The sequence below is a fragment of the Pogonomyrmex barbatus genome, unplaced genomic scaffold (genome assembly GCF_055798465.1).
Source record: "Pogonomyrmex barbatus isolate J1 unplaced genomic scaffold, ASM5579846v1 scaffold3, whole genome shotgun sequence".
NCBI lineage: Eukaryota > Metazoa > Arthropoda > Insecta > Hymenoptera > Formicidae > Pogonomyrmex > Pogonomyrmex barbatus.
In genome coordinates, this window is record NW_028297127.1 from 7,957,628 (window position 1) to 7,976,436 (window position 18,809).

Sequence of the window (18,809 nt, forward strand, 5' to 3'; positions counted from 1 at the left end):
TGAAATATTTGGGATGCAAGGAGTAGATAACGATAATCTTTATTTTTTTTTTCTTTTCAATTTGTTTTCCAAGTAATACAAGACATGTATCTAAGTAACAATTTACAAAATATTTTCTACACTCGTACCAAATTTTGCAAAAAGAAAAAATACGGCTCGAAATGCATTTCGAGTCGTCTAAATCACTCCCATTAAAAAAGTGCGTCACAATAAAATAAAATCCTAAAATTATTATTATTATTGTTATTATCAAAAATGCTTCTTTTCCAACGATGTCATTTTATCGCGAGTGTCATATGAAGTTATAATATTAGCTTTATACATACATATATACATACATATATAAATATATATGAGACTGTCTCAATATTAATGACAAATTATATCACTCGTGTAGATAGAACGGATCAAACTAAATGATTCTGTATATTTGATAAAAGATTCTATATATTTTGCAATTAGTGAGTTATCAATTAATAAAAATCGTTGAATAAATGCGTTTCTGCCCATTTCTGCATTTCGACCCATCGGCAAAAGCACATGAGATGCGATAATCCGTTTACAGCTTGATAAGAGTAAGATTTTTGAAAGTAACGCTATTAGCGAATGCTTCATCATTTATAGATCATTCTAAATATCTCGCTGCGTTCTTAGCAACCGCAAATGCGTTAATACGTTCGTATTTGCTAATTAAGTAGATATGCGTTTATTCGCCGATTTTTATTAATTAATAACTCATTAATTGCAAAAATTGCAAAATGAAAAAGGACTTTTTTCTTTGTTTTACAAGTTAGAGCTGTAATATCTGCATACGAGTGATGTACTATTAATTATGAGACACTATATAAACGATTACACACACACACACACACGCACGCACGCACGCACGCACGCACGCACGTACGCACGCACGCACGCACGCACGCACGCACGCACGCACGCACGCACGCACGCACGCACGCACGCACGCACGCACGCACGCACGCACGCACGCACGCACGCACGCACGCACGCACGCGCGCGCGCGCGCGCGCACACACACACACATACACACACATAATCGTTTTATCTTAAATCTTCACTTATATGGCAAGCTCAAAAATATACTCTCAAATTAACAACGTGCAAAAAATATTGAATATAATCCATAAAAAATTATGAAATTTGTCGTTTGTAGTATCAAAAAAGTTCTTATTAAACTAGATAACTTTTTCTGAGTATCATTTTTTCTTGATTCGAATACATTTATGAATTAATTTATATTTCTTTCTATTCAATCAGTGACTTTCTAACGTTATCATGTTAGAATTTCTTTTGTTGTAGTAGATGTGAATTTTTATACATAGATCTAATATGAATAATTCTTTGTACAAAAATATCGCATTTACATTCTCATGAAATTTTATAATCTTTCTAATATTTACTGTACAAGAATTTAATAGATGTAAACTTATGTTAATGTTAATTACTATTATCAATTTGATATAATTCAATTAAATTTTAAATGTATTAAAAACTGACATCAATCTAATTTTTTAATTTAAATTGAAATTGCCGAATTTTCAGAAAACTTAAGAGCGTAAAATTTAATTTATTTATTTGTTTGATTTGTTTATTTATATCTTATCGATAACTTATTACAATAAAAATTTTTTTCGGCAATTTAAATCTAATATATTTTTTCGCGATTCATTGTATAGTAAAATATTATACTATGTAATTATTGAGTTTATTTAGGCATGAATTTGTATTTGTTAGATAACAAGAAAATAATACAAATTTTGAAAAAATTCAAAGCGAGAAACTCAGGTGCAGACGAATTCTACGCTATGTTATCATAGTTTATAAGGAACTTGCTATTTTTCATGAATATTTCTATCTTTGTTAAATTTATGAGATTTGTACATAAATAGTTTAATTGTCATATTACGATTTATAAAATTACGAGTCATGAGAAAGCTTCATATCATCCTTCGTTCTCACACAAGGGAAAATCCTTGATTATGTTGGATAGCTTGCAGCAATTTATATTTTAATTTTTCGCGAGTTTGATAACGTGGCAGATCAAGTAGATTGAAACAAGTATGCGCGGCTGGTAGGAAACGCTCATCACTCATCGGCTGAATCGTTATCTATAACAGAAATAACAAATTCTCGTTTTATGAGGACATGATACACACTTTCCTTTATATACATAAAGTAATATGTTGTCTTCTCTCACCTTTATAGCTTTCATGCCCTGTATCGGTACTCTATCGCTGCCCGTTAAGAAAAGTAGAAATTTCTTCTTTTCTTCTAATGGTAACTCGTGAAAGACTTGCCAGAAGAGTACGATAGTAGGATCACTTTTTGAATAGCCTTCTTTGTAAGAAGCATTCTTTTCTAATTCCTCCCAATCGTAATTCTCATTGCCCATTAGAAGTAACATCAACTCGTGACTGTGAAATAACTCCAACACTCTACCACCGCAAACGTTATGAAAACCCTTGGAAAATGCTTGGAACTGCGTTTGAATTGATTTATTCAATATATAATCCACGTAAAGATCCACGTACTGCTGCCTAAAAATAAAAAAAAACTTGCTTTTCTTTTTTCTTTTTCTATTATCGCCATCAGTATACAATATCAATATTTACATACTTATTTTTTAATGTTACAGTCATTTTACTACCACCGGGGATTAATTCGACGCTTTTCAATTCGCCAAATACTTCTTTGCTTACGTCAAAGTTCAAGCAGAACACTTCCTCAAAGTCCGGTTCGTTGTATTCAAGGATACTTTCTAAACTTCTGCAATACATTCATTGATATCTTAATCTATGATTAACGACATACTTATATTATAGTTATAGATTTCAAAATAAATGGAGTACCTGGCCACTGTCGGTGATATTTCCTTGACGTTCTTCAATCCAACTTTTTCTCCCAACAGTTTCTTATACAAGACCAGTGGAAATGGCACATTGATAATTATGAAATTGTAAATAGCCAAGCCACAGAGAATACCGATTAAGAAATACAATTCTTCATCCTCGACCAATGAATCGGATCTGAACCAGATTATCCTCGTCTCTTCATTTTCTTCGAACATGCCGTATTTAAAATCGAGAATCTCTGTAAATAGAAGCATAAAAAATTCTTTTCTGACGCCACCCACATCTTCAGCCTCCTCGTCGGCAAATTTAACCTGAAAAAATTTGAATATGCGACATATATATTACATAAGATATATTACATAAGTTTTAGAATCTCTAAATAAAAATCTTTTTTAAGATTTGATTTTCGAAAAACGTACTTAAGACACAAAGTAAATTTGATACTTACTCTAAGTGGTTTCTTCAAATCTCTACGATCATATTTGTTTAACAAAGTCAAAGTATCGTTGACTATTTTGTCTCGTGATACGTGTAATATTAAATATTGACTATATTCCTCGAAGTCTGCATTAGGTAAAAACCCCCATATAATATCTCTCAAGGCCCGTGATGCCACTTCATCCATCGCACTTTCCATCTATAAATATATTTTGTTAAACAATGCACACAATGATTTCTAAAGACTCGGAAAGATTTTTTAAATAGATTATTTTTATTTATACCTGTATAGCTTGATCGGCTTCAAGCAATGTAGTTTTCACTTCAACATCGAATAAAAAAGGATAATTGCAAAAGAATAATTTATGTTTCTGAAAAATTATGAAGATTATAATGCTACAAGCACTAACATGAGAAATAATAAGTACATCATATTGTTAATTTAGCTTACGTATGTAAATTAAATAGCACATTTAAAATCTAAAGTAACTCACACAAATTCGATCTTCTTCATCCAACCATCTAAGATAGTCCTTGATAACGTTAACATGTTTTATTAATTCTGGTAGATAGAAGGTCTCGTAGGGTACCAGTAGAACGACATAGATATTTAGTTTGTACAATAATGATAGCATTTCCAGAGCATAATGTACACTTTCAGACCAGAGAACGATCTGTAAAATATGCCTTTCATAACTACAGCAGAAAAAAATAAGTACTTGCAGAATTATCAATTTTGATCGTAGATATATAGAAGAAATCATAGTACAATCATAGAGTTGGCCCCAAAATTTATATAAATCTTAAGACTTTCTTCTAAAACGCTTATCATTAAACAGATAATTCTTGCGCGCAATTTACCTTGTCCTGCGTCGCCTGTTTCACAAAGTGCAGTACCACAGCTTTGTACATTCTTATGAGTCTCTCGAAATAGTATGGCGTGGTTGTGTTCCACCATGAACCCACAATCTTATTAGCTTCAGGCTTTAAATTTAAGAATATCTTGGAAAACGGTGTCTGCAAGGAGCTATAATTAGACAGATTGGTGAAGCGATGATACAGAGGTAACGTTAAGTACACCCTCAAGGTCTCCACATCAGGTGGAGATTCAACAAGTGATGGTATCACACTCTCGGCTATGCTGGTGAAAATCTGAAATAGAAACATAACATTAAACTTCAGCAATATTTTACGTATATATTTGTACACCATATGTACCAGTTCTTGAATCGTGTCATTATCCAATTCTGAGATAATTCCGAATAATTTTATTGCAATATCAAGATCTACTCCATGATGTTTGCTCGAACATCCATAATGCGCGTTGTTAGCAACTAAAAAAGATGCATTTATGCACGCTTGACTTTTGAACACAGTTTCTAGATACCTGAAAAATATTGTATAAATATGTATAGTCTAAACGAAAACATGAAACTGTGACAAATCGTTTAGATTTTTAAATCAGATCTATTATGACATAGCACGAACGAGCAATCAAAAAGCGAAGGTAGAAATATGAGTAAACACGCGAATCTCTATTAAATGTTTTGCATTAAATTGTATATGTATTGTGTGATATGTATAATTATGTTATATGTGTTTTTTTAGTAATACTTTTTACTCACGTCATTAATTCATGATTAACCGGTGAGCCTGATGGGATCTTTTGACACTCGATTAATTTTTCCTCCATCACTGTAAGAATTTGAGAAGTCGGTCCTAATATTCTACAGTCATCTGGTTCTATATTATCCTGTAGATATATTTAAGTAGAAATAACTTTTCTTATATAAAAATTAAATACATGCAATTTTTCTTATATAAAAACGATGCGAAATTAAACATTTCATAGCGTTTGCTTTTGTTTTTTTTTTTGAAAAAAAAAATAAATAAAATTCAGAAATTTAAAAATTAAATCAATAAAAAAGATGTAGGCTAAAAATATAGGATGTAATATAAGAATACATACTTTTCTCTGAGTAATCGTAGCAAAACAGTGATCGCCTCCACTAAAAATATGCTTGACAACGCAATCGATGAGAGGACTGTAGTGCAAGTCGAGCGTCATAGATGATCCACTCGGCGAAGACCATGGTCCCAATACAATTTGTGGCGTTGTAGCACTTTGTGAAGCACGATTGCCTAATTGGCCAGCACCACCCAAACCCCATGCATAAACTCTTCCTCTCGATGGCACTAAAGCTAATGTATGCCTTTTACCACATGAAATCTACACAATAAAATATATTATTATTAATATATGCATATGTAATATAATAGATTAACATATAACGAATAAATAAATTATTGCACTTGAGTAATAATAAAATTAATTGAAATTAATAATAATATAATAAGATGAGAAAAACTCATATGTAATTATGATATAATAACTAATTATAAAGAAATATAAATATTATTAGCTTTTATTCAATGTTTCAATTCAATTTTATTCAAATTCAAATTTTATTCAATTTTATTCTAACATTTAGCATAATAAAACATCTATTCAAACCTGAAAAAAAGAATTTCCTGATTTTTCAAGATGTAAATAAATTCTGTAAGAATTCCAGTTTTTTAAAATCCTATTAGACACCCTGCATAAAAATAAATTTTAAAAGAGGAAAAAAGACCTCCTTTTCAATTTGTGATACTTTTTATATAAAATGCTCTTTTCAATTAAGAATTTTAGAACTTTAGTTATATTACTCTATCAGTAATTGCTCTATCATATATATTTAAAAGATGTTAATTTGTAAACAACTCAAAGATGATGACTTTTGAGCTATATTACTCTAATTGTTATTGTAAATATGATATATGTATGTATGTATATACATATATATATACATGTGTACATATATATGTACACATACACATACACATGATATATATATATATCATATATCATGCATCACTCATCAATTATTATCATATAATGTGTATCATACGGTAGAAATTATACATTTTAATTACATAATGTAATCACAACCAATAAATTATAACTTACTTGCGTTACCGTACTACCCATCAGTTCCATAACTTGTCGCGGCAAAATCTCATTCGTATTATTCCCGTGACCCAATTGACCGTACATACCAGCACCGCATGTAAACACGCCACCATCCTGAAAATAACCACATGGTTATTTTAGGATTCTTTAATTTCCAAAATACTGTCTAATGTAGTAATAAAATTACCATTGTTAAAAACACCGAGAAATCCTCACCGCACGCCGCATAGCATACTCTCGCGTTTCTCAGGGTACGTAGCTGGCATGGTAAATTTTTTTGCTCTGTATCATTTAATCCTAATTGTCCGAAGTTATTTCGTCCCCACGCGAATACAGCTCCTATGGGAAAAAGCAGGCTGTAATTCGCATACAATCGAATTATATCCACGACTCCAGCTAAAAGGCGCTTACCTGATTTCGATATGACTATGGTATGATATCCACCGCATGCAATAAATGCAAGTGGTACAGCAGCTAAACTGGTAATTCTCTTGGGTTTTATCTCGGTAACCGTATAGCTTCCTAAACCTAGTTGACCCTCCTTATTACTACCCCATGCATACAGCTCTCCATCATTGGTCAGGGCGATTGAATGCTCCACACCACACGCAATCTGTACTACCACTTTTGTAGCTAATGCTTTTACCATGCGTGGTATACGCTCTGTGGTTTCGATGATATTTAATCCTATAAAAAGAGACATTAAAATAGATATTCCTAGAGGAATACAATAAATATTATGATTAACATACATAATGCATAATATTTAAAAATTATAAAAATTGCACTTTTAATTTTTCAATACATAAGGATTATGAAAACATAATATATACGTTACCTAGTTGACCATTTATATTACAACCCCAACTGAAAAGTTGCCCCCATTCATTCACAGCCAGAGTATGATGATTGCCACATGCTATTTTTCTAAATACAAATGCATCCAGGCCAGGTATTAATTCTGTGTAGAATATTGGTACATCTTAGTAAAACTGATTCAGAAGTTTTGTAGTCTAAAAAATATCTAAATCACACATTTAATTGAAAATTCCTATTATATATACTCACGTAATTTTTTCCTCGCCGTCTCGTAGCCAAGTTGTCCATAGTCGTTATTACCACAGGAGTATACTTGACCATCGTTTGTAATGACTACTGTATAATTTTGTCCACATGCAACTGAAAAAATTTAGGTTTTGTCAGAACATTCACACGACAGGAATAGATTTTACATCTTTACAAGACCTTTCAAGAATCTTACTTTGCTCGATATCATTTGCTTGCGCAAAATCCACCTCACGTGGCATAAAGATATTTTCATCCTCGATTCCACCCAAACCCAATTCCCCATGAATCGTACTACCCCAACAGAACATTCTTTCGCTACTTTTGGGACGTTTCACTGCTAGATCACTCTCATCTGTTGAACACTTTCTGAGTTTTGCCTGTTCAAAGATATACATATATGTTCATAAAAATTACAAAATATGTACAAACTACTATATGTATAAACTATATATAATATATCAGATATATCAGATTTACTTAAAATCCTAAGAATAATCCTAATATCAATTTTAAAAATAGCACCAAGATATAAAAATATAATTTTTATGGCACTTTCTATTAAATATTGTTTATCTAGCAGAACTAAAAAAATTTGTCCCAACATTTGACTTCAACAAAGGTGAAGAATCCATTTTTTTATAAATTATATTTTCAATTACTTAACACAAGTACAATGTACCTAATTATCTCGATCGAGAGCTATCACTTCATTCATCACTTAACAACTTATTAAATAAATGTTTGCGGTTTATCACTTCGATTTTCGCGAATTAACTTTGAACGCGATACACTTTTCAATCATCGCATGGCCATCATTTTACCCCTTCTGGACTAACAAACAATACTTCTCTAGAGTCAAAACGATCAAATCGATTAGCAAAACATTTAACGTTTTATTCCCTATTGTTATCACGACAGCCGAACAGCTATATGTCGCGGCTACAGCGTGACTCTACGAACGTTGATGTGGCTTCACGTGTGAAGTCGAGCATACCTAAAAAGAGGATATTAAACGTCTCATGCCGAGGTTGACAATGAGTAAGAGGACCGTGCCGGTGTGACTAACCATATTTATCTATATGTCTCTTGTTCCGTCTTTTTTCTCTCCCGCGCGCGTGGAAAGCGTCAGACTTGTGGCGGCACGTGTTATTTACGCGTCCCCAAAAATAATGCCTCTTCGCGCTGGCGGTGGCAGTGGCAGTGGCGGTGGCGGTGGCCGTGGCGGTGGTAAGGATGATGGTGATACTTCACCGACCGGGGTAAACGAATGAGCGTCCGTTCGGATAATCGTGGACAACCGTGTCCGTCGTGCGAAGTGTCTTTTCCGTATGTCACCTACGTGAAGGCGCCGCGAAGTGGCAGGAAGCAGAAGAGATTCGGCAGATCGCAACGCAGCCGAGAGGTTAACTCGAGAATTTTCACAAAGCGACTCCAAAACGATATTTTCGAGTGAACCTGCTCCACCTGCGCCACTGCTACTCAGGATCATCATCCCCCGATGACAAAGAGACTGACCGAAAATGGGATAAATAAAAAAGACGGGGTGGGGGGGGGGGAATGAGATCAGTCCCTACGTGTCTTCAACCTGTCTCGAAATAATGTAAACGAACGGAACGACTTTTCGAACCGAGTTCGATTGTTCGCGATCATTCGACGATCTCGTGACGACGTCGACGTCGACGTCGACGTTGACGTTGACGATGGTTCCAGAAGGCGGGATGACGCCGCAGAAAATGCGAGCGCGTCGAAAGGCGCCGTTTTTCTTCTTCTCTGTGTGCCCTCGTTCTGTTTTTATTTTTCTCTTTTCTTTTTTCTTAAAAACATTTGTTCGTGTGTTAGTGTTTTCGCTTTCGATTTGAAACGATCCGAAAATATATTTGATGCTCCATTGTAACGTTATCTAACTTTTCTCTCCGAGCGTTCGGTCGATCGATCGATCAGCGTTTTGTGTTATTACTTTTGAGATCCGATAGAGATGCTTGGGTTTAGGTTATCGTATCGTGTCGCGAATCGATGCAAGCGCGACGAGCGAGACACAGAATCACAGTAGAATGGAACAAGAAAGCCGCGGAATCTTCTTCGTCGCAGCATATTCCGACGCAACTGATTCGCGCTTATTGCTAACAATGCTTGTCCCTGATTATTAACGTAGCGCACCGCACGTCACTTACATTTTTAATAGATGAATGTCGCCGAGTGGCGGAATAATGGGGTGCCCGGTATCACGGCAGATGACAATCAGCAGATCACACGTCTTGCTAACTAGCTAGCATGACTACGAATGCGTAATTCGCTGCCGACTTGACGACGCGTGGATAAGAAGGTGCATATATATATATAGTCTGATTGTCCGATATAATCCTCCCCCCACCCATTCTCCGCGTGGCACCGAGAATCTGACACTCCGGAATTACTGCACACTGCACAAACGAACGCACTTTGAAGTGAACTCCCCTCGATTCGGGCGGACCTTGAGTCAATGAATATTTCAAGCATGACTTGGATCAAGGGCCTGATTTATTCAGTCAAATTTCCATAGCTGCATAACTAAATATAAATTGCAATTAATTCTAGTAAAATCCAAAGCGGATCATATAATATCATTTTTATCATTAGGGCTTTATTATTAGATTTAGGGCTTATTCAGACAGACTTATATAAGCATATGTACAAAAAGAAAATTATACAATCGTATTTTTATTGTAAGGAATCGCAAATGCGATTGGATAACTTTTTTTATGCATACAGTTAGTGTAGCCGTGTAAATTTGAATAGATCTTAAGTCATGAAAGCGATTAATGACATATGATCTGTTTTGGATTTTACTAGAGCTATCAAACTAATTGCAATTCATATTTAAGTTTAATATTTAAAAAAGATATATCGAAAACACAATTATATAAGATATAATTGTTATTTTAGTATTTAATCTGTTAATAATTTAATATTTTCTATTTCTTTTCTTTATACATTTTTAATTAAACTTAAATTTATAATATATATTCAGTTTATCAATACAAGCTCATTATAATAGAAAACACTGTAATTTATCAAGCGATATTGTTTTGTTAAGACAATTAGCTTTTGTTATTTACTGAAAAAAAAAAGATTAGAAACATCGTAAAGTAAAATATATTGTTACATAAGAATTATTTAAAAAAAACACGATTACTAACACAGTTATTATTTTATTGATTTACCGAAGATCTATTCATTGTATATTTAATATATTTACATATAATATATTTAAAATTATTATTATTATCATAATGTTCTACTCGAATCTCCGGCCAAAAATCGGAAATCGTGGCAATCGTCATTACTAATTATGTTGTCAATTAGACAAATGATAGTGAGAATTGAAATTATGCATCTTTCAAAATTTTTGAAGGATAGTAAATATACAAATAACTCTATAGTATGTATAAACTTTGCAGCTATATTGCAGCAGCATTGTACAATATTGCTGTATACAATATAAAGTCAGTGTTGTGGGATATTCTCATCTTTTTTTTTTCTGTAATTTTGTGAATTTGTTATTGAATCATGTATTTAAACAAGTATAGAAATATAGAGATGAGGCATGAATCCAATACTTAAAGTACAAATGATAAAGGCATTTAGTATCTTCGATATCTTTGATCTTGATTTCGATGTCACATAACCATTCATGTTAAAGGCCATTGCACGTGAAAAATTTTAATCGTAATCGTAAGATTATAAGCAAATTGACCAATCAGAATTAATTAAGGCCATTGCACGTGAAAAAATTTTAATCGTAATCGTAAAAGTCTGTGTCCATGATGCTAGAACTCGGCCCAAGAACTCTTATTACTAATTTATTCGACTCGGATAACTATAAATGGCAATATATTTCAATTTATGAAATTAACTGTAATCAAGCATGCTAATATTAGAGTATTGAACTTGTAAAGTTTGATTGTGTATCGATTGCATATATTTACATTATTTGTGTAAATAAATATATTTTCTTAATTTATTAAATTATTAATTTCTATATCCATTAATCATTACCAATTATTCTCCTTATAGTCTAAAAATAATCGATTGTGATTTGGTCAATTCGCTTATGACCTTACGATTATCACTAAAATTTTTTCACGTACAATGGCCTTTATTCTTCTTACAATCTAAAAATAATTGATTGTAATTGGTCAATTCGCTTACGACCTTACGATTACCATTAAAATTTTTTCACGTGCAATGACTTTAAGAAGTGAAAAAGTAGAGACGAATATAAACATAGTAAGTGCCCTGCCCATACTGTACTTATGACTGTTTATAACTCGTCTTTATATTACTAGAATGGATTTAGAAATATTGGACGTATTTTGTTTTTGTTGTTTATCGAATGTTGAACAAACATTAAAATGATACTGGGTGCACTCGAATGTTATTTTGAATGCAATCTTCATATTACGCTCCTGCTGTGTTTAATTTCATTGGGAACGCCTATCAATATGGCCTGCGTGAAATCTGTGCAAACTTTCATTCTATTATTCAGTAGTGTATTGGATATAGTATGTGACATATTGTAACTCAATATCAACATTGCTCGTTTTGTCTCTCGGGAGCTGTTCTGAGTCGCTCCAAACGAACCCAGCGTACTCAGGTCTGATTTATGCTTCTGCCTTAGTCTTAACCTTAAAAGTTAGAAATGAAGAATGCCATAGACTGTTTACGCTTTAAGATTAGGAAAGCATAAACGATCTTATAGCATTCTTTATTTCCAACTTTTAAGGTTAAGACCAAAACATAAGGGTTGCAGCACACACTTCTACATAATGCATAATGCATAATGCATAAGAAAATGAACTAATCATAATCCTCCATTTCTATCCTCATAATGAAAATGAAAGATGATTTTTGATTAATTTTTTATGCATTATGCATTATGCAGAAGTGTGTGCTGCGGCCCTAAGTCCCAATCTATAATAGATTTAAGCCTTAAGTCATAGAAATTGATCAATCATAGTCGATTATTCTCTTATTCTTCGACTATGATTCGTCCATTTCTTATGGCTTAAATCATCTATTGTAGACTAGGACTAAACTAGGCTATGCTTAGGCTATTGATCAGTAAAATATATAGTTCAGGTTACGTATATCATAGATTTTTAGTACTGGCAGTGAATATCGGAATACAGTCTAAGTTTCGATCTACAATAGTGTCGGTCCACAATAGGTGATTTAAGCTTTAAGAAGTAAGAAATTGACCAATTATAATCGAATATGAAAAGAATAATCGACTATGATTGGTCAATTTCTTACGGCTTAAAGATTAAATATTTATTTGGACCGACACTTAAGTGTTGGTCCACAATAAGTATTTAATCTTTAAGCCGTAAGAAATTGACCAATCATAGTCGATTATTCTTTTCATATTCGATTATAATTGGTCAATTTCTTACTTCTTAAAGCTTAAATCACCTATTGTGGACCAACACTAAGCGGCCTCTACAATGAGACTTTAAGACAAAACTTAAGAAATTGGCCAACCACAATCAGTTATTCTTCTATAAATCGATTATGATTGGCCAATTTCCTTAAGCTTATGTCTTAAAGTCTCATTGTAGACACCGCTTAGTGTTGGTCCACAATAGATGATTTAAACTTTAAGAAGTAAAAAATTGACCTATCATAAGCGATTATTCTTTTTACATTCGATTATAATTGGTCAATTTCTTACTTCATGTTGTCAACATTCTCTACTTATTATATTTATGATAGACGTGATGTAAAGCTGATAAATATTTTCCGTAATATTGACACAACGTATTTTGACGTTTATCTATCATACGTATCTATACGTTGTTCACAAACTGAACATCTGATACAATATTGCTCACATAAAATATCTACTATCCCCATTATTGTTTGCATCTCGCATCATTTTTTACTATAGGCGAATTTTTTAATTCATCGATTTTAAAGAATTGCAAATGCGATTGATCAATCGATGACTTCACTTTATTATATCATTGTTATTAGAATTATTATTATTATCATTATCTCAAAATTCCTCGAGTTTCCTCAAGTCCGCGAGCGACGCATCTTCGTAAACGCGCGTGGTCTATGCTCATGTCTCTCTTCCGCCTTTGCGTACCCTCCCACCCTCGCTAACTTCGAACGAGCGAGCAAGCGAGCGAGACGGACGGACGGACGGACGGACGACGGCGGCCATATTATCAGTGAGGTGTCAGTATTTTCCGAACGTGACGGGATTTTTGGGTGTGGATCTCGCCGCGATTTCCTGTTTCGCCGGCTGTTTCGCGGGATTAGTAGCGCGAGCGCGAGCGCCAGGCGGGCCGTCGTCGTGGATGCGGTGCGGCACACGTGTCACGGGATCCTCGGGTGCGTGCAAGCAGAATCAGGTAAGCGTGCCGTCGACGTCGCCGTCGCCGTCGCCGTCGCCGTCGCCGTCGTTGACGTTGTCGTCGTCGTTGTCCTCATCCTTGCCGTAATGTTCGCGACTAATCGTTTTCCCGTCGCGGAAAAAAAAAAAAAAATCCGAGAATCGAGCGTGAAACAAAACGCGAACCGCCGCCGCTGCCGTCATCGTCGCGGCGCCGGCGTTCGCGAGCGCGCGGATCGTCGCCGGTAAGCCGTCGGCGGTTATCCGGTGGCCCCTGCGTGATTCGATCGCGTTTTTCCTCCCGATCGCGCGTCGCGTGATTCAGAAACGCGTGACGGCTGACTCCGTAGTCATACTTGGTCGACCTCGTAACGACGCGACGCGACGCGACGCGACGCGACGTTCCCCCCCGTGCCACCGTGAAGCTGTTCCTCTTTTCTCCTCAGTGCACGATAGAACTCGGTGCGTGATATATCCCCGGAAAGAAATCGAGGACTCGAGGTTGGTTCGCGCCGGAAAACCGGTTCGATTCCCGACGTCGGTTAAGCTGACTGCGTTTAACTTAATTTTCTTTTCTCTCTGTGCCAGATTTGTACCGACATCGATCACCTCGCCATAATTTTGGTGATTTCTTTTTTCTTCGCTTGAATCGTACATATGTAATGTGTATATTACTTGATATTTAATCAAACTGGGTAATCAACTCAATTCTAATTCGCGTCCCTGATTATTCGATTTGTAAAGCGAAATCAGGATTAATTAGGCGTAACAAATCTCACTCGCTTAATCTGGTATAATTACGTTTCTCTACTTATTTGAAATTAAAGCACGATTTAAAAAATGAAAAATATAGGTTGATTAAATAAGGTGCAGCTGTTGATGACACTTGCTGTTTGATTTTTTTTTTGTTTCACTCGGACTATTAGGGGAGAAGGAATAATTTAAAAAGAGATATAGATAAATTGATTAGTTAGCAGACTAATCTCCGATTGCACCCGCATATCTTTCCTCCATCCATAGGGTGTCTCAAACTTGTCGATATAGTTATATTCGAGACAAATATTTTGACGTGTACAGCGCAAATATTTTGACGGACTTCCGCGAACTTCAGAATGATAAACTGATAATAAACATTCTTCAATTAATCTCAAGTGAATTCCAAAACCATTAATCTTCTATAATGTCATGTAACTTTGAAGTCACATTTCATACATTTACGTCTTTAAGTCTTAATTCATTTCCACAAATTGAGCATATTGTTATTTTATTTTTTGGTAATGAAGCAATCTGATTTTATAACAATAAGAACTTAGAACTCTGATTTTTATAATAAAATATTAAAAAAAATTGAAAATTATTCATGTTTCAAGGTCAATATGTTGGCTAATTACACGTGATGTAAATTTTTTTCAAGCAAGATTAAGTTTGAATTATAAAAAAGGCTGACTGATACAAGATAAAACAAAACTTCAATTTCTTAACGAACGAAAAAGTCAAATTTTCCCAGCTGCAATTTCATTAGAAGTCCGATGAAGCGCACGAGAGAGTAACCCGATCCCGAAGTCTCTCCGGAATTCATGGAGACGATTCGCGTGAGCGACACCCTGTATAAAACACCTGAAGCCACGGATTTAGAAAGGAACCGGCAGGTTGACAACTCGACGAACGCGCCGAGTCGCGTTCGCCACTTTTGTTGCCCCGCTGATTGTAGTCGGGAGTTGCGCGCGTATGACCGAAAGAAGAGGCGGGGGAGGGGGGCGAGGGGCGGGGGGGGGAGAGGAGCGGGACGTCTGTACGCGTCGGCTGTCGGCTCTCGCCCATCCGCCCCAGGCCATCTTGTACCCGCGACACGGCTTCTTCACCTCTTGCTAAACCGTGCAGAGGTTACACCGCACGACGGTTGTAACTTCTCCGCTCGTGCACGCACGCTATCGCCCCGCGGCGTGTCTCTCTCTCTCTCTCTCTCTCTCTCTCTCTCTTTCGTTGAGAAATCCTTGGACGTTCATTTTCGTCGCACGTGTAGCGTTTAAACGCGGCCGCCGCACGTCCCGCGCGTCTACCCTACGCCGACGAGATCGTCGCGAATAACATGGTTCTTCCTCCGAGGAGGGAAGATTTGAGAGAGAGATATGGAAATACCCCCTGTCGATGTCTTGTAGAGAAAGTTAATTTGACGTGCCGATATAAAATTGAAAACTTTATTAATATCAATGCCTTCCTCTCTCCATTCACGTTCTCCGTTCGCGATGATTACGTTTACACGGCAATGACTACGATAGTCTGGTTTACAATACAATCGTAGTTATAATTGCTAGGATATGTAAACAGCAGTTCTGATTACCAGATTACTATGACTGATGTAATAAAAAAATCAGTGTAGAAAACATTAAAAATGCGCAAGATAAAAGAAAATTACATTTAAGAACTCTGTAATTTTATAATATTTTGAACACAAATAGTTAAAATGTAAAATTAAAGAATTTTCTTTAATTTTACATTTTAGAGAACTTTTTTTACAAAATTTGATAATGTTTAATTCCTTTGAACATTAGGAGTCTTCTCTGATAAAAATAAGACACCTGTTTATAAACATGAATTATGTATATTTTCTGGGGAAAGATATTAAGTGAACAGTTTTGAATTAATCATCTTTAAATCATCATGTATATTTATATTCATTAGTTCAAAGTGTCAGCGCTGCATTTTAACATTGTATAATATATTTTTGCGATGATGACATCCTAATTGATTTTATGGCCCGTGGCGAAATTCAATTATCGCAATCTTTCTTTCTCCCCTCCTCTCTCATTTAGACACTCCATAAGGATAGTTTATCATTTTCACAAAGTATTCACGACAAGGATTATCGTGATAGATTCATGCGGCTTCCTTCCGCACAACTGTTGATATTTCAGTTTCTGTCATTCTCAAATGATTTACAAGTCACCGCAAAACATAAACGTTGGAAATTTGGATGTTTGTTTCTAACAAATAATTAGGGTATTTGAGAGAGTGACGTAATTTGTTATGATGTAAATTTTGTAATACTATTTTCAATTGTGATTTTAATGTAATAACTGGTTGTAAAAGAAAAATATTACTAACTTTTTGTTTACAAAAAATACATTATATTCTCATGTACGATAAAAATAAACTTTTGAAAGCAATTCGTTTTGATTTATGACACGAAATTTGTTTTCTCATGAAAAGTTTGAAAATCTCATTTACATCGTTCTATCAACGATAAGGACAAGTATTTTTTTTAAACGATTCAAAAATGACAATTTTAATTATGTCATTGTCATAACAAATAAGCAAAATATATTTTTTTATTATATTTATATATATAATTCTTTATTATATAATACCGTGTTCAAAATTTATATAATTTATATATTAATATTGCTGATATGTTCAAAAACATATCAGCAATATATTTTCGCAGCTTTTAAGAAAAAAAAATTATTTTTTATGCCAGTACTGTACTTGTACATAGTTTGCCGTGTTTTTCATAGGATTTTCAATCGGCTTAATGGCACTTAGAGCACACCTGAATTGTACCTTCCGAAGACACGGGAATCGAATACAGTACTTTTGTCGGAGGAAACGTCGGTTTCCGGGCTTTGTTCCGCAAAAATCATCGCCGCTGTTCTCTGGGAAGAAGGCCGGATGTTCGTCACGTAGTTCAGCTGTTAATTACATGTGTATCGAACTCAGCGTACAATTTAATTACGGTGATCCACGACTTCGCCGATATTCGCAAGCAAATCTGCCGTGTAAATCCTCGTGAAAATTTGTTCAAGTTGTTAATGAATAACATTCAGCCTTTTCAGAGGCTTCTCCGACTTGTCAAGTGGGAATTAATCATTACATGTTTATAGAAGATGCTTACTTTACGTCTTCTTGTATCGCTTCATACATTACCATAAATTGAAAATTAATTACGAAGTTGAAAGATCGATACGATCGGCGATTGCGATTGATGATCCATAATCGGCGATTAGAGCTTGTCGATAAACGGCCTCGAAACGGATGATTAGATTATTATTAGAGCTATTCGAGTGTCCTCGTATTTTTGTCGCGCATTTAGTGGTCGGAGCACCCACGCGATTATTATCTCACCGTTGGTACCGAAGGCGTAATCTTCGCGTTACAAGATCTTTGACGTTACGAGCCATTACATTTCGTACAAATGGCGTTTAGCTAGCTCAGCGCTAAGTGGAACGCTAAATGGAGATAAGCGTTTAAATGCCGAGGCGCCATTCCGCATTTTGTGTTTGCCTAATACCATGATCGCATCGAATGTAAACACGGGATGATAATTAGACGGTCGTCTAATTATCATCCCGTGTTTACATTCGATCGAGCGATCGCTATATGGAATTCACCTTTATCGCGAAAAACGACGTGTATTAGCACTAACTGATAACGCAATTTGATATGACGATCGATAGTGTTTATACATCATATTTCTAATACCCGGCTGTGCGCGTATTTGAGATATAGTACAGTACATTGTGCAAATAGCAATTTAAACTGCGATAGATGTAACGCTTGAGCGACCGCGAATTGCAAGAGGTATCATCTGGGTTCTTTCCTTTTTTTGTACCATTTATATCAGCAAGGTCGAGCAAAATATTATCTTACATCATAGATATACAAATAATTATTCTGAACCATATAACCATATAATTATGGTTATAAGGTGTTTCGTAACGTGACGATTCATTAAATTCACCAATGTAATATATTGTGTTGGCGTGTCGCACGGATTGTCACAATGTTATTTCTCAGTATTTCAAAATTTTCGGATTAAACTTGTGTAAGCTATTTTTTTGCTTTTGGAAAGAAAAAACTCGTTAAATAAAAATCAAATCATTCAGCCATAAAAAATAAATATTAAATATATTTACAAATATATAGCTTCTAAACTTCACGTAACATTGTTACAAAGATTAAGGAATTCCAGATTGAAAGGGATAATTTTTAATTGTTGTAATTATTGTAATTATCCGCTTATTCATTCGCTTCCGGCTGT

At 34.8% G+C, this 18,809-nt stretch overlaps 2 protein-coding genes across 8 annotated transcripts in view; one reads left to right on the forward strand and one right to left on the reverse strand.

Moving 5' to 3' along the window:
- Positions 1-23: 23 nt before the first annotated feature.
- Herc4 (HECT and RLD domain containing E3 ubiquitin ligase 4) lies at positions 24-9,707 on the reverse strand. 4 transcript variants are annotated; one of them, XM_011638644.3, is made up of 19 exons: positions 8,462-8,828; positions 8,075-8,389; positions 7,589-7,772; positions 7,396-7,506; positions 7,166-7,288; positions 6,739-7,014; positions 6,515-6,666; positions 6,325-6,441; positions 5,284-5,544; positions 4,940-5,067; positions 4,533-4,701; positions 4,176-4,466; positions 3,809-3,988; positions 3,599-3,685; positions 3,325-3,513; positions 2,874-3,187; positions 2,641-2,790; positions 2,222-2,561; positions 24-2,132 (listed from the first exon to the last, which is right to left on the reverse strand). In XM_011638644.3, exons 3-19 carry the CDS (start codon positions 7,701-7,703, stop codon positions 1,980-1,982), a joined length of 3,156 nt encoding a protein of 1,051 aa, XP_011636946.2. In that variant the 5' UTR covers positions 7,704-7,772; positions 8,075-8,389; positions 8,462-8,828; the 3' UTR covers positions 24-1,979. The 4 variants fall into 4 exon arrangements, with proteins under 4 accessions (XP_011636946.2, XP_011636947.2, XP_011636945.2 ...); XM_011638645.2 differs by lacking the exons at positions 8,075-8,389; positions 8,462-8,828 and adding an exon at positions 9,567-9,707; XM_011638643.2 differs by lacking the exon at positions 8,075-8,389 and having other exon boundaries at positions 8,462-8,900.
- Positions 9,578-18,809, forward strand: part of Moe (moesin) — a 32,249-nt gene continuing 23,017 nt past the window's right edge. For 2 of the 4 annotated variants that reach the window (XM_089079345.1, XM_011638651.3), the window contains exon 1: positions 13,555-13,790. The gene's annotated coding sequence lies outside the window, so the exon portion shown is untranslated. Of the gene's footprint in view, positions 9,719-13,554; positions 13,791-14,172; positions 14,273-18,809 lie in introns of those variants that run through there. The other 2 variants (XM_089079347.1, XM_089079346.1) reach the window with 2 other exon arrangements.